The sequence below is a fragment of the Ceratosolen solmsi genome, unplaced genomic scaffold (genome assembly GCF_000503995.2).
Source record: "Ceratosolen solmsi marchali unplaced genomic scaffold, CerSol_1.0 scaffold29, whole genome shotgun sequence".
NCBI classification, from domain to species: Eukaryota; Metazoa; Arthropoda; class Insecta; order Hymenoptera; family Agaonidae; genus Ceratosolen; species Ceratosolen solmsi.
The window spans coordinates 10414425-10442320 of record NW_011948417.1 but is presented as its reverse complement, the minus strand read 5'-3'; the positions used below and the strand labels follow the sequence as shown (position 1 = coordinate 10442320).

General features: G+C 26.3%; 2 protein-coding genes across 6 annotated transcripts in view; both read left to right on the top strand.

Annotated features, from left to right (window-relative positions):
* The window catches only part of LOC105360042 (serine/threonine-protein kinase N-like), a 24075-nt gene extending 19806 nt beyond the window's left edge, over window positions 1-4269 (top strand). The window contains 2 exon segments of the mRNA XM_011496817.1: window positions 3252-3355; window positions 4197-4269. Of these exon segments, the coding sequence (XP_011495119.1) occupies window positions 3252-3355; window positions 4197-4220 (128 nt within the window). The 3' untranslated portion in view covers window positions 4221-4269.
* Window positions 4233-27896, top strand: Pkn (serine/threonine-protein kinase N). 5 transcript variants are annotated; one of them, XM_011496551.1, is made up of 13 exons: window positions 4233-4437; window positions 6963-7117; window positions 16902-17153; window positions 17857-18007; window positions 18902-19345; window positions 20083-20360; window positions 22502-22669; window positions 24678-25001; window positions 25082-25233; window positions 25442-25661; window positions 25910-26017; window positions 26133-26273; window positions 27592-27896. In XM_011496551.1, exons 1-13 carry the CDS (start codon window positions 4248-4250, stop codon window positions 27733-27735), a joined length of 2727 nt encoding a protein of 908 aa, XP_011494853.1. In that variant the 5' UTR covers window positions 4233-4247; the 3' UTR covers window positions 27736-27896. The 5 variants fall into 5 exon arrangements, with proteins under 5 accessions (XP_011494853.1, XP_011494850.1, XP_011494849.1 ...); XM_011496548.1 differs by lacking the exons at window positions 4233-4437; window positions 6963-7117 and adding an exon at window positions 11871-12830 and having other exon boundaries at window positions 22541-22669; XM_011496547.1 differs by lacking the exons at window positions 4233-4437; window positions 6963-7117 and adding an exon at window positions 11871-12830.

Here is a 27896-nt window from a genome sequence, read left to right as displayed (position 1 = left end):
GCACGTGCGGATCAGCCTAGGCGCACGTGGTGGTCAGCCTTGCTGCACGCGCGGTCAGTCTAGGCGCACATGCGGTACGCCGGACTGCGTATATGACCTTTCTTTTGTTTGAAATTCATGGGACTGCTTCAATCCCGAACAACCAGCCATCCAAAAATAGATCGTTGCGCTATTGGCATGGATGGAGACAACTTGATTATGTTGGGCTTGATGATTTGTCCATATGCATCTGCTCTAAGAACAATATCTACCGATATTGGTGTAAGATATACTGGATCTACTTACGATAGATGTCTCAGGTGCGACCGTGCTTGTCGTGATGTTTTAAACGATGGAAGCTTCGTTGTCAATGATTTGAGTATATGGGCGAGCACTGTAACTGAAGAATTAGAATAAAGTGACTGAAAAGTGAATGATACAGCACCTTTAGCCTGGGTTGAGATGGATCCTCCAATTCCATGAATTGCGATGACAGAACGTTGACGGGATATTTTGACTTTTTCACATGATCTGCTACGAACGCAACTTCGGAACCGTTGTCGATTGTACTGTGATCGATGGTGAGCTTAATTTAGACATGGCAGTGGCCAACAGGGTTGTCAACGATAATGATTTTGATGGAATGACGATTGCACCTTCTCGTCTTGTATGGGGCGAAGATGAGTTGTGTTTTTTATGGGTTACTTTTGACTTAGTATTCCTCATGTAGTAAGGTATTATGTCGCCCTTTACACTTTCCGCAACTGCTTTTGCTCTTGCATCGTTGGTTTGGATTATGATGTAGATAGTTTCTACACAGGCACGTATTGAATACGAGGGCTGTTTTTTCGACATTCAATGAACTTTGGGCATGAGGTTTTTGCGTGATTTTGCGGTGTGTTTCGAAGCTTCTGGAGGGTTTCTTTCATCAGTTTGCACAGAGGCCCTAATTGGCTTCTTTTTCAGTGGCTGAAATGTCGTTGATCGACTAGGAGTTATTGGCAGCTTTTTATGTTCCAGGGCCATTACTCGAGACATTAGGAATGATTTTTGTTGCTCGTATCTGGGGTACGAGCTTGCGTCATCTATTGAGTTTTCCCGCTGTCTTGCGTATGCTGGCAGAGCCTTTGCACTATTTGATAGACAATTATACAATCCCATGTGTCAGTGTTTAGTTATAAATGCTGTAGTTTCTTTAGCAAGTCGCTCGATTCACTAAGTCTTCAATCACTTCTGATTCATCCTTCACTGGAGACATGTCAGACAGAAGTTCATAAAGTTAAAACTGTATTAATCGGCGAGTATTCTCACATCGTTCTGATAGATCTTGCCAAGACAGTGCAAGCAAATCATTTTGTAATCGAAAGCATGCTACAGACTTGGCTGCTGAACCTTCCAGTGATGTTTGCAGGTAATAGAGTTTTTACACCTCGCTGAATTTTTTATTGTTAATAACTATTGAGATAAATAAATCCCGGAAAATGGGCATTCTAGATAGTCGCCTGAAATTTTCGGAATTGGAATATCTGGTAGACAACTCATTTCCATTGCAGTTTCTATTCCGGCCGATGTGTGATCGGACTACGTTATTGTTTTTTTTATTATTTATTCAAGTTCTCTATTGTGTATCTATTGTGGTATACACAATTGAATGAATTTCGGAATCTTCTCCTTGAACATTGTTTGTAAAGTATTTCTGGATTTCCAGTACTGCTGCTGGTCATGTTGATTCTAGATAGCTGTGTTCTTGATGAAGGTTTTGTGTATGTCGTTTACTAACCTCATGCTTGTGACTTCTTCTAGGGAGCGTCTGTGCTTCTTTATTGCTATGAGACGATTGCACTGTCCTTTCGCCTTCACGTTGAGCTCTACTGGGTGTCTTTCCTTTGTACTGCTACGATTTACACGATTTTAATTATCATGTGAGGAGGGCACCTCAGCACTGGTTTTTCTTGTTTGCTTCTTCTCGTTGTGACATTTTCGTTGTATTATGTAACGTTAGAGAATAATAATTATGGAGTACTTACAGTGTCTTGGAGATTTAATTGAATCGTGACGCTGTCACCTTGTATCCTTTTGATAGGAAATACAGTGTTGTATTTATAAGATCTGTTCCTGTTACAGCACGTCTTACTAGTGTATGAATACTGAAAGAATACACTAACTTCCATTTATCCGGCTCGAAGGGCCAAAAATGTACAAAAATGTGTCCGATGATCCGGCTTGTTTCACCAACATCCGGCTATCCTGTTCGAAGGACCAAAATATTTAGAATTAATTAAGAGACCACGAGATGTTATGTGGTAGAAATGTTCGGGCAAGTGGGAGAGATAGCGTATTAAATTCAATATTAACACAACTGTTTGATATGCTGTGTATCCCGTTTATTTCCAGATACAGGAAGGATTCTTGTTGCTGATATCAATCAATGAACTCTTGAGTTCTGGGCAGTTCACACTTGGCGTTAGCATGCACCTTAGTCAGGGTTAGGAAGTTGTAAATTTCATTTAAGTATGCTTGGCGACCTGGCTCCTGGAGAGACCTTGATTGGGAGATGATGGCTATGACTCCTTGAGCAGATGAGACTATAAACGAAGACCAGTCTTGGACTCAGCTGAGGGAATTTTGCCACTTTCTTTTTCTATGAGGACTTCAACGAGAGTGATTAAATTTTATGGTTGTCCTTCTTAAATACAGTTCACTGACCATGGTGTCCACTTGGACTTCTTCCCTTTTTTTTGTGTCTAATCAGAGAGCTGGCGGCTTATAGAGTGAGAGCAGCGCCTCTCGCGGTATCGCCTTCAATCAAGAAGCTCAGTCTTTTCTTGGTCTTACGTGGACTTGATCACGGGGGGGGGGAGTACATACTGTTAGATTTTAGATTTTGGGTATAGTAATTCTTTCCAGTTACCTAATGAGCTGGGTTTTCCCGAGTTTAACAACATGTTTTCCCAGATGTTTTATTGGCAGGACTTTTCCGAAGTCTAACGACTATTTAATGATGTTATTTTGCCAGATGTTTTATGGTATTGGAAAATGTTCTCGCAGTCTCGAACATTATTATTACTTTATAATTTTATTATTCAACAAAAAGTATTTTTTACTCATTACTATTGTAATGCTTTGTAAAAATCATATTAATATTAAATATGTACTAATTATATTAATATACCATATCATTCATCAGATTATTTGCCTTGAATTGAATTTCAGTTTTTATCATGATTTTGAATTATATACATGTAGAAAATTTTATTTTTATAATGTTACAGACACGCTTATGTCTCCAATGGGACCATCTTCTCCAAGTCAAGAAGGTCTCTTTACAGATCTTAGACTTCTCTCCTTGGAAAAACAACTTAATATAGAAACAAAGGTTCGTTTATTTAGTATTTATATTTATATATAGCATATGTTTTTGAATATTTGCATTATTCACATAATTTTTCATTGTGCTTTAATAAAAATGTATTCTTGTTTACAACAGAAATTTATCATATCTTACAAGAGTTTTTCCATCTATTTTGTGTCACTATATCATAAACGACAGATGTATGTTTATATATTAAAAACAAAGTATGATTATTATTATTATTATTATTATTATTATATTTTATATTTATTTTCTATTAATATGATCGATTATAATATGACACCATATATAGGTATTTTATTTTATATATTTTATGTATATTTAACGCTATATATTCATATAAATAAAAATTTTCTTTCCATAATAATTTCGGCATAAAATACACATGTAAATTTAATATAAAATATCCGTAAATTATTTCGTATGTTTTTTCTTCAGTAATGTTAATATTATAAAGATATATGTTTACCTTTATGGTAATATTATAAAGATAATAATTGATATACCGTACGTAGTCACAATGGAACGCACTTGAATAAAATTTACTTTAAACTGCTGTTTTTTTTTAAATTTATGTCTTTTTGTTCAAGGAAATATTTACGATTATATGTGCTTGTATTCTTGACCATAAAAAGTATTAAATTATCTGTTTTTAAAAAACTAAAAGTATAAATGCATTATTATAAATTTTTATATTACCATTACGTGCAATGAAATCATATTCGTTATATACAATATCTCTTTATGTTGTATGTAATGTAATACATTTTATGTATTTGACTCAATACATTTTCTATTTTTTGCTATATATTTTTATGTAAATTCTGTATGGCAATTTTTATAGAGAAATGATAATCAGCCGTTTTGACAATAGGTTAAACAGGGTGCGGAGAATATGATCCAAAGTTTAACGAGTGGTCATCGTGACAAGAAACTGCTGCAGGAAGCACAGCAAATGCTGGATGACTCTCGTGCGAAAATTGAGTTCTTACGCATGCGTATCATGAAATTAAATCAAGCACGTGAACAACAGCATGCGAGAGGTGAAGCGCCTTCTCCCAATGGTGAATCAAGCATAAATAAAGGTAATTAATTATTTTTATCGTTTATGATGTCGTTTAATTATTAAAATGCATGCGAAATATTTACTATAGATGCATACATTTTCAAATTTTTTTTTAAAAAACCCATAAGAATGTTTAGAAAATATTTTTTCATATTACATATAATATATTATAATATATGTAAGATATACATATGTATATATATCTTATACAGTTTTTTAAATTAAAAAATTCAAAATAGCAGATAAAAAATATTTTTAATAATCATATTTTTAAGCAAATATTTTTATATAATTTATGATTTTTAAGTTTACATAAACTAAGACAATAATCTATTGTGTTCTAAATTATCTGTAATTCTATATTTTAACAAATTAAAGACATTGGTTAAATTGTAAATTTTCCAAATGAGTATTACCATGTAAGGAAGTGCAGTGAATTTTATACTATAACATTAATAATATAATAAATAAAATGATTATTTTCAATAGCTATTTTATAGTAAGTAGATCATTAAAAATTTGTAAATATTATATATTTTTTATAAATTTAATAATTTTATGTATTTTAGTATTAAAAAAATATAAAATCTGCAATTTATAAAACATTGAAAACATTTAACTATATCAAACTTTTATTTATTTTAATTGTCTTGTATTTAATTGTCTCATATGTAAGTGGTATTCATATCAAGTATTTTGAATGTGTAAAAGTGTAAGCGGTATTTATATCAAGTATTTCATAATTCCTGATTTTACAATATATTATTAGGGGGGAAATACGAGTGTTCGATTATTGAGGGTTTGTTTTATGGCTCGAACTGCCAATTCAATAGTTCAGTGGATTAGTCTCTCGTCATAACTTAAGAGGAAATAATAAGTGGAAGGGCTGAAAAATATTATGTATTATGTATTAAAAAACAATGTTTATTATTTGTTAAATATTATAATAATATTACACTGTTGTTGAGAGAGAAGATTATTCTATTGTAGTAACGAGGGTGTTTCCTTGTGTTCGTGATTATTGTAGATTCTATGGATATTACTGTGTGTCTTGAGAATTCAGGTTATGCTGATGTAAGCATTAGCCTGTGTAGTCGATCACGCTCATGAACGAACATGAGAAGATGGTGTTTGAATCAAATATGCTGGTTAGAAAGAATGATTATACTTGATAGAGTGTAAAAAGTCTTGATGGAAATTGGTGCGTAATCAATTATGTCTTTAGTTATAATGGGAGCAGTAGAAAGGACTAGTCACACGCAAGAGTCATTAATGACAAGACTTCGAGCTTTGAAGGACTTGATGAAAATGTATTTATAGTTGATTATTCTATAAACGGTTGTCTAGCCTTGACAATGTAATTGACGTATTGCGTCACTTGTGTCGACTGTTTGAGGGACTGCACAATTACGAAGTATTATTTCGAGAGAACGTACACTTTCACCTGTCGACTCTTTAAGGGCAATTTTCTGAAATGTGATTTGCGCGCTTGCGACTAGTTTATTTAATAATATAAGGAGATGTACATTGTAAACTGCCGAGAAGTTATTTTGATTTATTGGTGTGCCCCTTTTTTTATTACTATTCCAATTGGTTTCACTGTTAAATCACTACCTAATCTTGCTGATTTCTTTTTAATAATGCACGTGTATTTTTAGGTTGGTTGCGGCCACGTGTCGTCGTCACAGTATATACTAAAACACTGAGTGTAATTAGAGTTAAGTAAACGCGAGGTAGAATTACAATGAGCTTATAAGCCTTTTGAATACGCGCACGAAACCAAAGGCTTGATCGTTCCGTGGCGGCTCTGCTGAAAATACCGACCGTGTCATGGATTCTACTGGTAGAGGGTTAGATCGGTTCACTGCGGTCGGGTCACGGCATGATGTTAGCAGCAAGCGCAGTTCAGTAAGAGGTAGCTTCAGCAAAAGTGGTTCAGTAAGAGAGGGAGGCACGCCGCGTGCTTGCCTTATATATCTACGCGACGGCTCAGTTAGCCGGCAACAAAGCATCGTCGTTGCTGCACTGGGATATTATATGAGGCGCAGAAAGAAAAATCTAGATCTTTCGAGAATTCGACGAAAGAAAAAATAAGGCGTAATAACGTTAGAGAATCCGGGGCGATGTTATTACCCGAAGACCATATAAACATTATGGCCATTTGAAAACAAAACATAACAAGTATACGAAAATTCTCGCCCAAGTGTTCACAGAAAACTGAGATCTAAAAGGCCGGCGATGTCAATAATCGGCGGTCTTAAACTGGCTTCAATCTCGAACACGGGTGTTTCGTATTTTTAATTATAGTTTAATCTGAGTCTTTTTGTATTTAGTATTCTTATTTAGTACTCTTGGTAGTACCAAATATTCGACTGACAACTTTGTAAACTTTGATTTATTATATATTTCTAATCAAATTATAGTCCAAATTTATAAAAGGAAGAATTTTCGTGTACAACGATATCTAATCATTATGGAAAAAATACTTTTTGTTTTAATCAAATTAACGCATGAAGTATGAAATAGTGACTTTTGTGCTTATAGTCAGATACGAGCCGAATTTGGAACTTGCGTTGGAAGAAAGGGTCGAGGAACTTCGGCATAGGCTACGAATCGAGGCAGCTGTAGTAGAGGGCGCCAAGAACGTAATTCGCCTTCTTCAAAGTGTCAAGGTGGCAGATAAAAAGGCCTTAGCTGAGGTAACATTCTTGCTTATCGTTAGATGAATAAATCCCTGTCATATAATATTACAGAAAGTAAAGGTAACCACATTACTTTTAATATATTTATTATACTTTAGAATTGCAATTCTATTAGAAATTATTTACATTTAAAATAGTTTAAATTTAAAACACATAATCTGTTACGTACTGATTAATTTAATATATATTAATTGAAACTATTAAAACCATTTAGAATATTTAAATAAAAATGTTTGAAGTTAATAATGTTCACAAATATTTTAAGAAATACCTATAAATTATTGTAAAGTAAGAATAGTTTAAATGAAAAGAATTCAAGTTTATTATAATTATTATCTATCTATAATTATATATTTCTAATTTGTTGTTCAATATATTTAATATTATTTATAATAGAATTTTCTCTTTAAGAAATGCATAAGATACTTAAAATAGTTCCAGAAATAGAAGTGAAAAAATTCATACACGAAATTTATTATTTTTCAATTTAGTTTCCTTAAAAAGTGATATACATTTTTCCAACAGCTTTGGAATATTTGGATACCTCTTTTATAGTATTAGTTTTGAATTTAACTTTCTTATTTCAACAAATTATTTTCGTTGGATATTCTTTTTCTTTGTTGAAACACCTCGGATAATATGATTTTTATAATTGTTTTACATTTCTAAAGATAGATTTTATATTCATTTTTGGATTTGAATCATATTTTTTATTTTCAAACATTCAAAAGCATGTTTTATATCGAATATCGAATTAATTGCAACTCGTAAGCAAATCAAGTTTCTTACAAGTATAGGATAAATTATTCCAAAGTTACTAATTGTAAAAAATTATATAAATTATATAGAAATTAAATAAATCGGTAATTACAACATGTTCAGGCCAAATAATATTCCGAATGTAAATTTTTTAAGTATAACATTCGAAAAAAATAATTCCCGTAGGGATATGTCATTTGTGACTTGAAACTTAGTGAAAAGTATATTTTATCTTTAAGGGCAATGTCAGGATTGTCCTTCTCATCATATACGCCCATTAAATTTCATCTCTTCACACATGATCATAAATTCTATTTCACATACCAGATTTGTTTCTTGCATATTAATCAGTATCCAAACCTTATAATGTTAGTAACCAACATTTATAGATATCTTTATATGATTATTGAAAATATGAAATAGATATATTTTTATTTTAAATGTATGCATTTCTATCATTTTTTCAAAATTACTTTACAGAATAGTCACTTCAATTGTAGTAACAATGATCATGTTACTAAACATAAGGTAAAAAGTCGATTTATTACTATATACTTTTTACTATAACTCAAATAATTATATATTGAGTTGAAAGTACTTTGATAAAATAAAGTGAAATTGTTTACATTCGAAAATATATGTATATGTAATTGAAATATTGACAATCTAATCCCTATATATGTACCACATATTTCAAGAAACCGCAACCATTATTTAAATTAGTAAATCTTTATAATAGTTAATTATCAGCGTTATAAAATGAATTTTATTTTTTTATTTGAATGAATTCTGTTTAAACATTAGGTGTATGTAATAAAATATAATGTTTATATAATTAATATTAATTTCTATTCGGAGAAATTCAAGAACATATTAAAAAATTTGATAGAACAAAATATTCGATAGATAAATATTTTTCGTTTGATGTTAAATATGATAAATTGTATAATTAAATGTTACTATTATAAAAAAATGGAAAATGAGATAATGATACATAACTTATTTAAATTATTAGTGTTAATCTAAGCTTATGATATACAAATTCTTCTATAATAAAATTTAATAATTCTTATAAAAAATTATATTTCATATCGAACTACTTCCATATAGAGTTCAGTGTTAAACAACGATTCCAATAATTTTAAAGAAATATAACAGTATAAAAAATCTTAAATACTTATGAATATTTGTGTAATCAAAAATAATACGTGATATTGACCCTTAGCAAATATATAATTATAATATTAACGTACATAAATACAGAAAATAAAAAATTCGTCAACATTTTAATCTTTACTATTTAATATTTAAATATTAAATGCATATGTCCTATTGACGATGTTTACTAGTTTAGGAAATTAAATAAATGCAAAAAATTGAATAAATACACTTTCATAAATATTTTAATAATACTATAATAAATAGTTTCATTTTATTTTAGTTCTTGTTTTTATGAAAAATATTTTAAGCAATATTGATAATATAATAATATATATAATACAATATAACTGTATTTAAATTTTTTGATAAAATAACTATTAAGAATTAAAGATTAGATCTCGAAAAATGCAAATTATTATGGGATATTTCATTGCAACAGTACTGCAAGTTTTTATTTATTTTTTTACATTAAATAATTTAATCGAATAAATTATTTAATTTTATTTAAAGTTTTATATTCATTAATTTATTAATAATATAACTAAGGTACTCTTAATTAAATATATATAACTTTCGGTAAAGTATATATACGATTATAATTCATAATTTAAATTGTAAACCGAAAATCATTAAAGGGGAAAGAAAAAAAGAAAAAAAAATTGCCCTGTTTTTCTTCTATATCCTACTTGTTTATTCTTTTTGCATGTCTTTATATTTCTCAACTCTGTGTTGATCTGTGCTTTATTCTTGTCATCTTTCCATTTTAATTTACTGTGATATTCTGAATCGAGTAGCTACTAAAAAAAATTGTCAATACTAATTAGTTATACTTACACTATACGACCATAGTTTTTTAATAACCAAGGGGTGATGTAAGAGTATAGAAAGCGTATCAAAAAAATATAAAAATTAAGATTATAAGAGGATTGTCTATAAAACTACGACACATCGTCTATTTCGATCTTTTAATAATTATGGCGATAATAAATTTTTAATTGAAATAAATTCCATAATTTTGAATAAAAAAATGAAAAAAAAGTAATTGAATAGTTGAAAAAGAAAAAAAAGACACTAGAAATACCATTTCTGCGAGTCAAAATTTATTCAACGATTTAAGACAAATTATTTTTTATAAAAAAATATAGAAAATATTTATATACAACTGATTTATTCCACTGCGAAAAAGAATTTTAAAACCACTTCAATATTATTTTAATTTAGATTTCTGAGATATCAGACACATTAGAAAACATTGAATATTCATATTTATACAAGACACTGTATAATATTTTGAAGATTTGTATATTGATTCTAGTTAATCAGAGTTAGTCAATCTAGTTAATATGAGATAGTTTAAAAAAAAGTTGTATAAGCTTGTTCATAAAATTAGCCTCGAAACAGTGTTAAATTAATAATTCTAATGTATTTATTATGTAGAAGTTTTATTCTATTTCATTTATTTGGATTTATATTTTAAAGATAAACTGTAGAATAAATTTAAGATTTTAATTCAATGCGAAATGAAATAGCCCGAACAACTTGAAATAAGAAAATAATAAATTTAAAAATGGAACTTGTTTAATTATATCTTTTTCAAGTATCTTTTTATAAAAATCTTGTTATATCTTGTTATACAAACATCTATTTTTAATAATAGTCAAAAATACGTTTATTTGATACGTTTGTTATAATTATAGTAACATAGTTAAATTCACTAATATATAAGACCGTATTTATCAGTTAATAGTCATGAAGTATTTAGAATTTTTTTAATTAGTGTTACGGAAAGTGAAAATAGAATCGAATGTAATTAATTCAATGTACCTATACTTATTAGTAAATAAATTATCTACATTCATTAGCTGTATACGTAAATTTTGAGCGATTATGAAAAAGTAATTCGACCACTACAAATTCCAGGTATAATGGGGTCGACCTACGAACGTTCCAAATTTATCTTGTGCTAATTATATACAGGCGAAGTTGACGAAGAAAACTACGAAGAAGCTCTCCTGTTGTCGGTTTGTTTCAGAGCGGTGAAGTGCATACTTTACTCAATTAATTTCGAATCTATGTACATTTATATAATATAAAATCGAGAGCTTTTAATTGATATTAAATATTTTGGACACTTGGTGTCTGCGTTAGGTAATGTGTAATAGTGCTTTTGCAATTACTTCGTTCATGGACCTGCAGTGTGTAAAAACGTGTTCTCTATTCTACAAATTTGATGCGTTTTATTAAATTAAAAATCGAAATTGATTAATCGAAACATTACTTAATCAAATTAAATAATATTATGTATTTACACTTCATAAACCCAAATTTGATATTTATTTTTTTAACAACTATTGAATATCTTTCTTATTTAGTATATTTAATCGGTATCAAATCAATTAATTTCCAGCTAAACAAGTCACTAAGTCAATAAGCCTAATAAACCACCGAAATAAGTAAATTTTCAGTTCATGATTAAATAATAAGTTAACAAATTTTATGTTGTCTTTAATTTCACATAAATTAAGAGATTACTATCAAGAGGATAATGAAACGGAGTGCATTTAATACTGTGATTTATTAAATTTTAGCATAGAAAATATCATAAAACAAATATTATAAAACATTAATAATTAAAAATATATCTACTTCGTTGAATGTTACTATTACCTAGAAATAAATTACTCAAAGAAAAAGAAAATATTATAAATCTTATTGATAACCTATACTTTTAGTTCATGCAAAATTATTAATTTAAAAATTTTAAATATTATGAATAATATCAAATTAATTTGCACGATTGAAAAAATTAGTATTGAACATGTATAATGATATATAGTAATCATTATTGTAATAATGTCATTGAATAGAATACGAAGAAGACATCAAATCTTGAAATATGTACCGAAAAGAGAACAAGCTACTGTATGATAATTTAAGCACATCTGGTGCAAATACTTCGTGGTTAGTTAGTGTAAAATATAGTATACATCGTGACGTAAAAATAAGAGTACAATTCAAGCAGTAAGTAGAGCTGGTAATATTGTCCCCAATAATGAATCAAATGGAATACAAATGAGTTATAGCTTATTATTTCCAATTATACCCAACAATACCTCCCAGTTTTTAAATGTTCAATTCGATAACTACTCCTCTAGATGCATATGAATTTCAAAGAGAAAATCTTATATTTAGCTTGATACCGTTATCAGAGTTGTCTCTGCATATGAGATCACACACTATCCCTAGAACTGTACATTTTCAAAATGTAGAACAGTTCATGTTTCCTATAACTAACGAAATGCCTTATTTCGATTCAAGTTATAGTAACGAGCAGTTATCTAGTACTAATCAGTTAAACAACAAACGATGTAAGAGTACTTATAATATTGTTTTATCTCCGACAAATCAAGATAATAATTTACAAACATATCGGCAATATCAAGAACAATTGCATTTCCCATGTCCAAGACCATGGAGTACTTATTATCAACAACACATTTCATCCGTCGATTCAAAAACCGAGATTCGCAAGGACTGTACAACAGTTGATATTAATAACAAGGCTTTTAAAACGCATTGTTTTACAAAATTATCTAATAAATATATAACTCAAACTAATAATACCACTAAAGTATCTCCAAAGACTATTATGATAAGCAGTAAAGACGCCGCATCTCAAACAATTGATATTGAAACACGATATTCTCCGATAACAAGACGAAAATTAAGAGAAAAGGTTTCATGGGTTCTCACTGATTCTTGTGAGAAAAAAGAGCTTAATAATAATAATGTAAGTCTCAGAAGATAATTGATATTAAATATGTAAATTATAAAATTGATGATACCTTTGTATTTTATACATTTATCATTTTTTAATATATTAATTAATTATCTATAATTATATTATTGCTTTATTATCTTTTTTGAATCTCTGATAATACATAAATCAAATTATTAAAAATAATAAATATAGTTATTAATTTGTTTTCAATATATTTTATATTTATTACAAATCGATTAATGAATACACATTATATGTATAGAATACAAGTGTTTATATAATATTCTGTATATATATATATATAATTACCTATAGTAAGTCAATTATGATATATGTAAATGTTATTTATTAATATTCTCAATTTAATATAATTAAAAAAGTCGATTTTAGATCAATAGAATTTTTGAAAATAATATAAGTGGTTGCAATGAATATTACAATGAATAAGTATTATAATGAATTTTCGCAGAGTGATTGGCTTTTAAACACGCCAGTAAATATAAAAAGCCATGCGCCATCTGTAAAACAGGCAATATCAAATTCAACTAGTGGACAAATAGCTAATGCGAGAGACAATGGTGAGAAAAGAAAACGTACTGTGCACATTGATGTTTATTGTACGTGTACCGACGATGATTTAATTGATGAAAATGATAATATTAACAACTTATCCTCAAATAATATTGGAAAGACTAAGAAGATGCAAAAAATCATTTTTGAAGATAGTAACATGTGTATTATTCATACTGATGTTAAAGATGACATATTACCCCGTGGTTTTGAACATGAGAATGCATTTTTAAAACGTGTAACTGCAAAATGTGATATTTCAATGAAAATACCATCTATAACTAGTTTAAGGTGTTATGAAAGTGATGAATTATTTAGTTCTCTTTATCCTTCACAATATAGTTCATACAACAGATTTAGAGATGTAGAATCATCGATTGCTTCCAGCACCAATATTACCTATAATTCTGCATCATCTACTTCTTGGAAGGATACTATATCTGATAGCGATTCTTTAGTGAATAAGACAAATTTTACACCATGTGAAAGTGTTGACTTTGTTAATTTAGTAGATCAGGAAAGAATCAAGCAATTAGAAACAATGATAAAGAAATCTGTTGATCGAAGTATTGCTACAAAGACGGACATTTGGTGGCCATCCACGAAACATAAATACTTGTCGGAAAAAAAATTAATGAAGGATTTTATCGAAAAACATCTGCCGATCAAATCATCTTCTGAAAGTAGTGATAGTAGTATTTCTAAATCTGAAAATAATAGAGTAGATGAGAATGGATGGAGCTTTGCATCAAGCGAAAAGAATTTGAGTATTGTTACAGAAAAACGTAAATTGATGCAATTAAATATTACAAATATAGTCGATCGTAATACTAAACAATTTCCTTCTACATTTCGAATGAATCGAGAGATTAATCAAGAAAATCTAATGAAAAAAGTAAAATCTAATTTATTCCACGATAGAATTGGTCCATTTGGTTTAATGAGTCCATTGCTAACGCCAATGAAACTACAATCTAAAATGTCTTCACCTTTTACTACATCTCAAGGTAATAAAACAGATCACATTATTAAAGCATCAATTTTTGGTCGATTAGTGAATACTGTTAAAAAGCCTGGACATCATGAAGGGCCAGCGAAAAACCCAGTATGTTCGTGTGAACATTGTAAAAGACATTACGAATAAATATTTATCGGAGAATGCTGTCATTCACTAAATCTAATGAATCAAAACAAAAAAAAATAGATTCAGCTCATACTAAATTCAATAGACCCAATTCAATAGACTAAAATGAATGTAGGAAATTTTTTAATAGACTATTACATATTATTTTTATATTTACATAAATGTAATAAAATGTAAATAGCATTATTAAAATGATGCTGGAAAACAAAAATATATTAATATATATTAATTATAAACAACTATTTTCTTTATATTTATTTTAATTTCTATCTATTTTAGTTATATCTATTCAAATGCATAACATATCTTTGCTAAGAGATTTATGAATTATTAGTCAACAATATTTATAATGAATATGATAAGTATGACTTTTTTTCTATAATGTATATACATTCTATATTATATTATATATATTATTAATATTATATAATATATTGCAATATTATATTATATATAATATTTAATATATAATCGTATATAATAAATACAAGTAATTTTTCAGAAAAAGTGACGTACAGCTAAAAAGTGGAAAAAAAATATTATATATCCAACTCTATATATAAATAAATCATTCATTTATTATTATGAGGAATTTAAATACGTTATTATGATGATATATTATGATGATACAAATAAACATTTAACATAAATTCTCTATAATTCAATATACGAATTTCAATGATTCATTTCTAATTATTAGTTGTAATATCAAGACTACTGTTATCAGACTAAATATTATTTATAATAATATTATTATTACTATCATCAATATCCAAAGTCTGAATAATTTAGAATAAAATTGTATTTATTCTATATAATTTAGCAAATCTGAATATATTTAAGATATTTTTCTTCGATGCAAAAATTATAATTAAAATATCCTGATGTATATTATTATTTTGTATATCAGCATACGCATATGTAATGACATCTTTCTTAATTATTATAAAATTCATCTGTAATGAAAATTATAATTTAAAAATGCTAGTAAGATTATAACTTATCGAATCAGTATATAAATACATATATATAACAATTATAATATAATGATGAAAGTGTTTAAATTGTAATTTTTATGATTACTATTTACATAAAGATATGAATATATTATTTCAAAAGGATATAATATATAATAAATAAATTTTATTATTTTTAATGTTTATAATAATTTAAATTATGATTTATATTAAAATTTTTGTATTAAGTAAAAAATTTCTTTTTGAACTACAAAAATTGTTAATAAAATTTATTAGGCATAAAATGAAATAAAATGAAATTATTTTAGTTAATTTTAATATGTATTTGTAAATCAGTCAAATACAAATTATTTATATTAAATAGTAATTAATATTAAATATTAATTTTCTATCAAAAATATTACACAAATCAGGCGTTGAATTATTTTGATTATATAATTTATTTTATAAATGAGTCTTTTATAATAAACAGGTGATATTATGTTGATGGTTTATATAACCTGTGATTAGATTACTTTTTAATTCAAAAATACTTTTAATAATTTACGAAGTAAAGTTGCATCAAATTGTTTCTTTAGTTTAACTAAATATTCTATTTTATAACTTTATATATTTATAAATAATATTTTTTATATTTCCAATCCTTATTCATAAGAATATATTATTTTCAATATTTGAATTAAAATGTACTAAGGCAAATTTTTTTTTTTTTTTTTTTTTTTTTTAATAACTGTTTAAAGATCGAAGATGCTCAAACTATGATAAAGGAAAGATTTCTCTAATTTTTGTTGAGGTGAAAAATAGAGATATGAGATAAAAACTGTACTTGTTTTATTATACGTTCTTATTTGACTTGCATTTGTATGGTGATTATAAAAATTTTCATATGATTTATACAATAACTATACCATGTAATGATTGTCTTCATAATATTTCATTAAGTTACGTGTATAATTTCGTCTTGTAAATATCGGTGACATATATATTAATACTGCCTCTATTAAAAATTGTAATTTAAAATATAATTTTTCTATTTCGTTAATTTCCAAGTAAAAAGTTTGCCACTGTTGTAGTGTCAACCTTGAATAAATGTAAATAGAATGCGGAATATCGGTAAATATCTATATTTTACCAGTACATTTATAACATCAACAATACATCATATTGGGCAATTCGATATTTCAGCATCAATTACATAGAGGTAATTTAACAATTTTTAGTATCTTAAGATGGAGTATAAAAATACGCTAAGCATAAGATTGAGTGGTTGCTTTACTTTTTTTCTTTCTTTACGAGTGGCATTAATATTCATTACCCATATTTAATTAAACCATTTACTAACGTGTATCGTAATTCTAATATCTGATATTTGTTGGTAAACGTTTGTAGGCTCAAGCGAGCCTGGCGGAGTCCAGCCGCAAGTTGGACCTATTACGATTGTCATTAGAGTTACGTCGCCAGGAGCTACCGCCCGATAGTGTGACAGCCGCTCAGCTAAAGCGGGAGCTAGCCATTGTCCAGTCTGCGAGTCCTATACCTGTTACTTATACCTCTCTTCAGCCTTTTCGAGGACCACTCGAGGGTAGAACCACGGTACCCGCATCCGTATCAAGATGCGCTGCAGTTACCGGGCAGCTTGAGGTACGATATTTGTACGTTATGCTATAAATAAATATTTTTTAATTATTAAATTAACACACTGTATAATGACGGAAATTTCTTCTCACTGTTCCTTATTTCTTAGTTTTCTCGTACAAAACTTTTTACATTATTTTTTATAATTTTATTTATTTTCTTAAAACATTGTATTGGTATTGAATATTTATACAAAATAAAAGATTTTATAAATAAATCCGATAAAGAATTTAAGTGAAAGTATAAATTTAGTTGAAAATACATTTATAGTCTTGTAATATTTTATACGTATGGACAATAAAAGTAAAATGAATGTTTTTAATTTATAAAGCTTACTTCAGTTTATTTTTATGATGTAGAATAAATAAATAAACTATATGTTCGTTATTATAAATAAACCTTTAATGCAATTCTATTTCAATTATGTTTATTTCTAATAATTTTATTCTTTTAAAATAAGTTATTTTACTGTTATTTAAAAGACCAATTTAATAATCCAATATCCATTTTGATTATTGTATTTGTATTTAATTTAATTAAAACAATTTAATGTAAATACATTAAAATAGATATGCTATAATATTTTTATTTGGTTAGTAGTTTTTATTAGAGTTGTGTTATTGCTATAAATAAATATATTTAGGGAATACAAATTATATACATTTTAATTATTTTTAACTAAAATAATCATTATGTATCTCAATTATAGGTTAGGTTAATGGGTTGTCAAGATTTAGCTGAAGAAATACCGGGACGCACGAGACGAGAACATCCAGCAAGTCCTGATTTACGTAGTTTTGTAAAAGGTGTAACGGGTCGTAGCTCTAGTAAATCCTACAGTGTTAAAGATGAAACAAGTAGTAAGCAAAATAAATGTTTAATATGTTCATTTTACACAAAATTAAAAAATATTTTACAATATTTCGAAATTTATTATTAATGATAACATCAATTTTTACTGCATAATATCTAATGAATTTTAAATAAAATTGTTGTACGATACAAATATATATATCTTTTCAAATCTTAATTATATAAATGGAAATTGGTTTAAATTCATACTAATAAAAAATCATTTAAACAATAAAAATCTTAAAAATTTAACTAAAGAATTGTTATTGTAGATTATTTATTTGTTACTTAACTTTATATAAAAAGTACAAGTAAATATGCTTTTAACATAAAATTACAAAAATTTATATATAAAAACATAATTTAATTTTGTATAATAAAAATACAAGTAAATATATAATACAAATAAAGTTATTAATAAATAAATGAAAACAATTAAAATTTATAACACATTTAAATGAGTGTTCCCAGTATAGTACGGAATGTGGAATTGTTTCAACATTAACATTTTGCAAGTTCATATGTATTAATAAGCAGATGCATATATTACACTTATTCAAGTTTAAAATATATAGTTTTATTTTTGAATAATTTATATTATTAATATATATTTATATATTAACTTATTAAAAGTATTTTAAATTAAAATTGAATTTATGAATTTATGTATAGCGAAATTAATTTATTTTATTTAAAGGTTTAATCATTTAATTAACTTTATAATTAAAACTATAATGATCATAATTATATACATAATAAAAAATTAATAATAAAATACCGTAAAACATTTACAACAAAATGTTTTCTTATATTTGTAATTAGGCTGGAATCTAATAATTTGTTCTGCGTATAAATTATCCTAATTATCAGATAAAAAATTTTAAAACGCAAATCATTTGCAGATGACATAATGGCAGTGATAAAGTTGGATAATGTAACAGTTGCACAGACAAATTGGCGGCTGTGTTCACAGCAGGCCTGGGACCAGAGGTTTTCAATTGAGCTAGACAAATCCCGAGAGTTAGAAATCGGTATCTATTGGAAGGACTGGCGCTCACTCTGTGCTGTTAAGTTTCTGCGGCTTGAAGAGTTTATCGATGATGTAAGGCACGGCATGGCACTCCAGCTTGAACCTCAAGGTCTTCTCTTTGCCGAGATCAAATTTCTCAATCCGATGATATCAAGGAAACCCAAGCTACAGAGGCAACGTAAGATATTTAAACAGCAGGTTAAGAATTTCCCAAGAGCCAATCAAATGAATATAAACGTTGCCACGTGGGGCAGACTTCTCAAAAGATCCGCACCATCCTTGAATAATACGCGGAATTCTGAAAGTCCACCTTCTGGTAAGTTTTCTAAGGAAGCTGATTAAATCAAAGTATATGTAATTAATTATATGGCAGTACTAATTTTAGGAAGTTTAATAGAAAAATTTTAAATATATTTTCTATGGTTCTATTTACTTTTATAAACATCTGAGAACTTAAATAATATTTGCAAGTTACCAATTTTCTTATATTGTTTCAATTTTTATAACTTTTTTTACTATAATTTAAAATAGTTAAATGTTTACTTTAAACTGAAATTAAATCTGGAAGTATATCAATATGAATTATATATTTTCTAAATAAATATTATATTAATGTAATTGACAATAATAAAAGATTTATTATTTAACAAAAAACCATACAAGTTAACTAATTAAAATTAGATTATCGTTCTTTTATATTCGATATTCGTTGTTTTTTTCGAACATAATCTTTGTAATAAAACAGTTTTAAGTCTCATAAATTATACAAAACTATACATAATTTACCTAAAAATATTTTAATTGATTCATACATTTAAACATATTTATAATTTATTGAGTGTAATTGAAGCATTGAGCACAGCATATTAAGAGTAATTGAACGAACACTAAATTGTTAAAATTATATAGTATTCATATCAAATTTTTAAATTCATTTGAATCAAAGAAGTTAATGAAAAAAAAAAGAAACTAATTGATAATACTCGGACTATGCTGTTGACTCGCAACCTAGTTCAAATGATATTAATTAATGTAAAGTTTCTTTGTATCTAGGTTCACAACCGTCGCAGCTGATGTTCGATACGCCAACAGATGATAAGCTGGAAACACCGGGCGAATTGCCAAATCCAGACAAAGGCGGCCTTGGCGGGACCCGTCCCCTTGGTATATCACACTTTTCGATGAACGACTGCTATGGTAGTACATCAATTTCCTCATCTTCTTCGTCTTTGCCTCATCCGCCGGATCATCCACCCCCACCACCGCCAATACTTAAGAAATCGAACATGCCCGCACCACCGCCCCCGCCTCCGGCTAAAATCGACCAAGAGGTGAGCGCCCGATATTGTTTTGTCTTTTATACTAAGCAAATCAATCTATAGACTTTATATAAATCTCCACTTTACATAAATATCTATGTACTTATTTTAAACGTTTTATGCACCAGCACTTTCATATTCTCTCATTTACTTTACGCTAAGAAACTTTTTAATAATTACTTTCCTTTAATTTGCAGTTTAGATATTTATATAGAAATTACATTTAAAAAATTACTCAAAATATTACAATTATTTTAATAGTAAATTTAAGATATAATTCTTTGATACTAAAATTAATTTTTGTATTATTAAAAAGCTTTTATAAAATAGTTATAAGTAATTCCTCGGTGTATTAAATATTAACCTAATATTTTTCAGTGTAAAATTAGTACATTTACAATTTTTGAAAATTTATTTTTTATTCTATGTGATAATAGCAGTAGGGTTGAGGGTACAAATGCACTCATAAATAATAACAGCGCTTTGCAATTAAAATAAAACGGCAATTTAATCAATTTTCTATTGGAATAGATAATTAATTATATCCATAATATAAATATAAGCACATAATGAAACTTTATGGTTTTACAGCATATGCCAATGCGTTTTACATTTAAAGATTCATGATTAACTTCTTATTACTAGGTTATAGCTAAGCTTGGGTTAAAAATATAATTTATGCTTAATTTTTATTTGAAAATTCAATCAAATTATTTAATATAATTTCCTTACACATTTTTTATTTTTATTTAAATTTACATATAAATATGTTAATAATTTAATTAATATTCTCATAAATAAATTTTAATTTTAATTTATAAAAATCATTTTTAATTAGATAGTTTTTGTTATGTAAATGATTAAATTAACAAAAGATTTTAATTTGTTAAATATTTATATCTTTATCTATGTTATATAAAAAGTTATTATCATTAAGATCAAATAACATGCATATACTTGCATTAAATTTTGATGAATACTCGAGAAATATAATTCTAATCCTTTATGTAAATTTCTTTTTATTCTATCTTTCTATCATTTAACTATAAATTTTTAATATTTACAAATATTAATTTTTAAAAAAACTAAAGAACAGTAAATATTTTGTAAACTTTATTTTAAAAATGGATTCAGTTAATCTACTATGGATACATTATGAGTTGTATTCAACAGAATGTTGAAACAAAATATTTAAAATATTATTTAAAATTTTATATCCTAAAAAGCTTCATTCTATGAAATACATATATTAATAATTTTGTGAATATGAAATTAATAAAATAAACAAATTATATATCATGTTGTCAAACATACATACATACATACATATATATATATATATATATATATATATATATATATATATATAAATAATGTTAAGGATTTTACTTGTATGTGGAATACTAAAAAAATGGATTTTTTTATTTACCAATCATTTCAAAATCCTTAACCTTTCTTAATGATTGAAATCGCAATATAGTTTTTTATCATTTGTTATCAAATGTTACATAATTATACTAGTTAGTTACTATGAAAATAATGTATACCACATGTATATATTTTTTCATATACTCTACATACTATTTCGTAAAGAATATATTTCGAATGAAATATATTTTAATTGAAATTATACACTACAAAGTTTTATCATTTATCAGTGCCATTAAATAGAATTTGTTAATAAATTATATATTGGTTGTTATAGTTTTCATATTCCGGAGTTTAAATATTCATAGATTAGTAGACATAAATTTGAATTAGACAATAATTGAAAACTGGTCCTTTGAATTTTTAGTCGAATATAGTTTTATAAACTTGGTAATATTTAATAAAAATATATTATTTAAAATAAATTAGAACTCAACAATAAAATATCAATATTAAAAAAATTAAATATCAAATGTTTGTTTTTGTTTTAAAAAAGCTTAAGAATTTTGGTAAGCACGACATAAATGTATTATTATTGTATAAAATGAAATAAATATTTAATTATACATACCGTAATTTTATGATACTTTGTAAATAAATTAATTAGTGTTCATTATTGTTCTCGTTTGAAACTCATCCATATCTATTGTATAAAGAATGTCGTAAAACAGATAAAGAATTGGAGAAAGAGATAGATAGTATTATTAAGCAGGAGGGTAATGTAGTTGCAGAGCGCGTTACGGGAGTTTGATTTTCTTCTCAAGGAAGAAAAGTCGGGGCAACAGGGGGCAAGTTTGAGGCCTCTGGTCACGGAACCCCGGCCCATCCTGATAGCGCCACCCTCTCCACGCACCCCCTCGCCGCAACCTGTCGTTGAGTTTCCCGACGAAGAGGTACTACAGCCTCTCAAAAATGTTGAAAATGAAAAGTGGAAAGTTTTTACAAATTAGCATGGCTTTTCGGTCTTTTCATTTGGTGATGGTTATATCGTGTTAGTTTTAAAAGATCAAATGTTTTCATATTTACAGCATGTATTTGTTTGCTTATTTTTATATAAATGTTTTAAAAAATTATCTTTTAGCTTATTATTATATTAGTAGCTATGTTGTAATAAATTAAAAGGCAATTCATCTTTCTAAAAATAGAGATTTTCCTTAAAATAAGACATATTTATATATTTGACGAAACGAGTAAACGGATATAATTTGTACAATATTGAGAATATAAATAAATTATTAATGAATAATTCATATTGAAGAAAATTTTTAATAAATTTTTAATAAAAACTTTAATAAATAATTTAGTAAGAAATGCAGAATAAAAAAATAAGATAAGAAGTTAATCAATTAGAATTTATTGTTTTTCAATATAGTAAAAAATCTAGTTCTTTTTTATTTTATTCTATTTTAATTTTTGCTCGTTTTGTTTAATTTACTATTTTTATTATCTGAGTGATATTCAAACGTTAAATATATTAAAATTGAATATAAACTTAATAATTTTGTACATATTAAATTATGAATTATTTTTAATTTGAAAAATATAAAAACTTATTATTTATTTAAACAAATGCATATCTTTCAAAGAAAAAATGATCATCTTGTGTTTCTTTTTTCGAGAAATATTGTAGCTCTTATCAGGAGTATTATAACTGTTCAACCTTAAAATTATTTAAAACAATTTCCGTCCGCTTTTTTTGTTTCTAATGATTTTTTGTGATTGTGTTGTATGGCTTTTTTGAATTCCTTTTCATAACAATTCAACCTAGTTTAGTTTTAGCATACAAAATTTGTAATACATTAAACAGATTAAATGAAAGTGAATTTTTTAAAGTCATTTATAATTATGTACATTAACTACATAAAGTTGTATTCTATTGTTTATATTTTAATTACAAAAAATACCTATAACAGAATAAAGTAAATGTGATTATAAATTTTTATAATTACTATAACTAAATTATAATTAGTTTAAAATCGACTTAACATCCTATGAAATTTCTGATTTTGAATCTAAAATAATAACAAAATTGAATAAATATATTTTTGAACAAATATAACCTTCTACTATTATTGTAAAATCACCGTATAAATTTATTGGGGAATCCTCAAGGGAGATTTATATCTCCAGCAACGCGGTTTATCTTTAAGTATTGATTGTAATATGAGATACTAGAAGTCTTAATGAATGTTGTTGAAATTGAATAACATTATACCAAATTATATATAAAAGATTCTCTATTATTAATATATCAATAAACATTTATAATCATAATTCATTTATATTTTTTAAATATTCTTATCATACTTATATTTTATATTTAGTACTAAGAAAGTAAATTTTTTTGAATTTTTGAATATATTTTTAATGTTTTACAAATTAATATTTTTATTTAAAGTGTAGCAGACATTTCTTTGTATTTTGATTATTTGATGATAGGAAATTTATACAATATGAATTTAAAATGATATTTACATAATTTAATACATTTATACAAATTTCCTATATTGATAAAATAGAAATTTACATTTTAAACTATGTCTGTCATACTCTATTTTGTTTTAATTGCATTATAAATGATTAAATAATTATACAATTATTTAATAATAATATTAGAGATAAAATATCATTAAGTATAGAATAGAACCGAATTTTTGTAAAATAATATCAAATGTTTACCTTTAATTTTCGTATGTATTTTGTTTACAATTACAGTGCAACTAGTATTTATTAAAAATAATCAAATTTACTGTTAACAAGTTTAAGAGTAACAAATAAACGATCAAATGAAAAATTGTTTCTGATTGTAGAGATTTTTAATTATCAAGAATTTTTTGCAACGTTTTGATAATCTTAGAATCATAATCGAGAATAACGTAGTAAATATATAATTGAGCTCAGGTAGCGTACGAGGTGCCGTTACCAACGAGGCCGCTCCAATACCGTGACAGTGCCTACGAATCTCGTCGACAATCACAGTTGACAGGCATGAGTCTTGACAACTTTAGGCTGCTTTCAGTTCTCGGTAGAGGACACTTCGGCAAAGTTATACTCGCTCAGTATAAAAATACGGGCGAGTATTTTGCGATAAAAGCATTGAAGAAGGGCGATATTATAGCGAGAGATGAGGTCGAGTCACTTCTCTCTGAGAAGCGGATTTTCGAGGTCGCCAATGCTACAAGGCATCCCTTCCTCGTCAATCTTTTTGCATGCTTTCAAACCGATGTATGTATAAACAAAATGTATACGAAGTTTTATCAAGGTTATTCTAAGATATTTATCAATACATTTCTTGTAATTATCAGGCACACGTTTGTTTCGTAATGGAATATGCTGCCGGTGGCGATCTGATGATGCATATCCATGCTGATGTTTTCGGAGAACCACGCGCTGTCTTCTATTCAGCTTGTGTTGTATTAGGTTTACAATATCTCCACGAAAGTCGTATTATTTACAGGTAAAATTATAATAGATTTATTTGAAATAAAAATGAAATTCGATTCTTAGCGAAGTAAAGTAAATCTGTCAACTATTACTTTCAATTTAAAAAGTATTTAAATTAACATTATTTATATTTTAAAATATAATAATGCACTTTTAGTTTATAATTATAAGCATAGTATAAACATTAGAGTGTATTTAAACTTTATATTACTTTGTTACAGAGATTTGAAATTAGACAATCTACTTTTGGATACAGAGGGTTATGTAAAAATTGCTGATTTCGGCCTGTGCAAGGAGGGTATGGGCTATGGAGATCGTACAGGAACTTTCTGTGGTACTCCAGAATTTTTGGCTCCTGAAGTTCTTACAGACTTATCTTATACACGTGCTGTTGATTGGTGGGGACTCGGAGTATTGATTTTTGAAATGCTTGTTGGAGAAGTATATATTAATTGATTTATTTAATGTTTAAACACGATAAAAGTAATTTTTTATAAAATAAAAACCGAAATATTGAAAATTTTTAAATATTTATAAAAACCACATGTTACATATAAAATAAAATAATTTAATTATTTTAAATAATTATTTCATAAGAAAGTTTTTAATATTGATAAATATGTCTGAGGAATAGTGAGTTCTCTATTAATTTTAATTATAGAGTAAATTTGTATATCAACATTTTTTAGTCACCCTTTCCTGGCGATGACGAGGAAGAAGTATTTGACTCGATTGTTCACGATGAAGTTTGTTACCCACGTTTTTTGTCCTTGCATGCGATTGCCATAATGAGACGAGTAAGATTTTCAAAATTAATAATCAAATGAAATTAACTTTCTGAATAACATAAAATATATTTTATAAGTCATTGGGATATTGTAATATTGTAATTTTATACATATATATATACAGCTCTTAAGAAAAACTCCAGAAAGAAGATTGGGAAGCAGCGAACGAGATGCCGAAGATGTTAAAAAACAGGCATTTTTTAGGCACATTGTTTGGGACGATTTACTGCTTAGGCGTGTGAAACCTCCGTTTGTTCCAATTATCGTAAGTATAAAATCGTTTTCTTTAAATGTTAATATTTATTATATAATAAATTATATTAAAATTTGATATTATTCATCAAATTTAATAATGTGTAATAAAATTTCCAATTATAAAAATTTTAATAAAAATGTAATTTTTCTATTCTACCAAATATTTAAATAAAGATATTAATGCATTATTATTATTATTATCATTCTAAAAGAAAGTATAAACATTCAATTTGTTGTAAAGCACAATGCAATATAATTTGCATTATAAATATTAAAATATAATATAAAGTAACTGAAATTTATTGTAAGTAAATTTTATCAAGATTATAGTATAATAAAAATATATAAATTAGTACAATCATTTGAATCATTGAATTATTATATATTACGTTAGAAAATAAAAAAACGTATAGGTATACAAATTTCATATATTATATTTATATTTTATATTTATATTCTTATATATTCTTTATATTATATTTGATATTGTATATTAAATTTAATGCATAATTTATACAAAGATAAATATTTAAATTTCAAGTTAATAAAATCTTCTGGAATTTAAAGAAATAATTTTTACACATTATTCATTTACAATCTTTAATAAAGATATGATATATGAATTTTGATATATATAAAATTATATAAAATAAGCACAAAAATTACTCATCATTTGTAGTATGTAATTTATATTCTTTATTTCTTTATGTATACATTTTAATAGATATTTTATAATTATGAAAAACATATTTTGTTCTTTTATCATAGTACAACAAAGTAATAGTTTTCAAGTGATGTTTTGTTTCATTTTGTACATATTTAAAAATTTCAGTATAATAATAATATTGATTTTGATTTTAAAATATTTAATATTTTCTATTTAATTATCAAATCGTATTATTTTGTTATTTTCTTAAAAATATAATTTAAGAAATATTTATAACTTTCTTAACAACTTGATGATGATAATATTAATCTTAAAATTTAGTTTACATAAGAAAGGAAACTTTATCTGCAGTCTTTTTATGAATTACCAATTATTTATAAAAATTTACAAATAAATATATTTATAATCGAATAGTCTGTTCATCTTATTAAGACATTAACATGTTTTTAAAGTATGGTTCTCCAATAATTTATAATAATAAATTATAATATAATATAGTAATAATTAATTCAAATATTAGACGTACTATAATTAAAATATTTTTATTTAAATAAAAACTTATAATTAAATAAAAAAGGATTCTTGTTTTGTTATTAAAATAAAATAAAAATTTTATGTTTAAGTAGACAAATGCGTACATATAAAATAAATATATTTACAGCACTCAGTAGAGGATGTAAGCAATTTTGATGAAGAATTTACATCCGAAAAACCGCAACTTACACCACCAAAAGATCCACGACCAGTAAGTGAAATGGAACAGGCTTTGTTCAGGGATTTTACCTACATGGCTGATTGGTGCTAGCTATAATAAAATGAAGAAACAGGGTTTCAAAATACATTTAAGTCTTAATTAATAAGTTAAAATTGATGCAGCTCTTTTGATTACAAATTTGTTACAAATGATTTTAGTTAAACAATCATGAAAAGAAAATCCCTCACTTATTCATTCATTATGCGATTCAT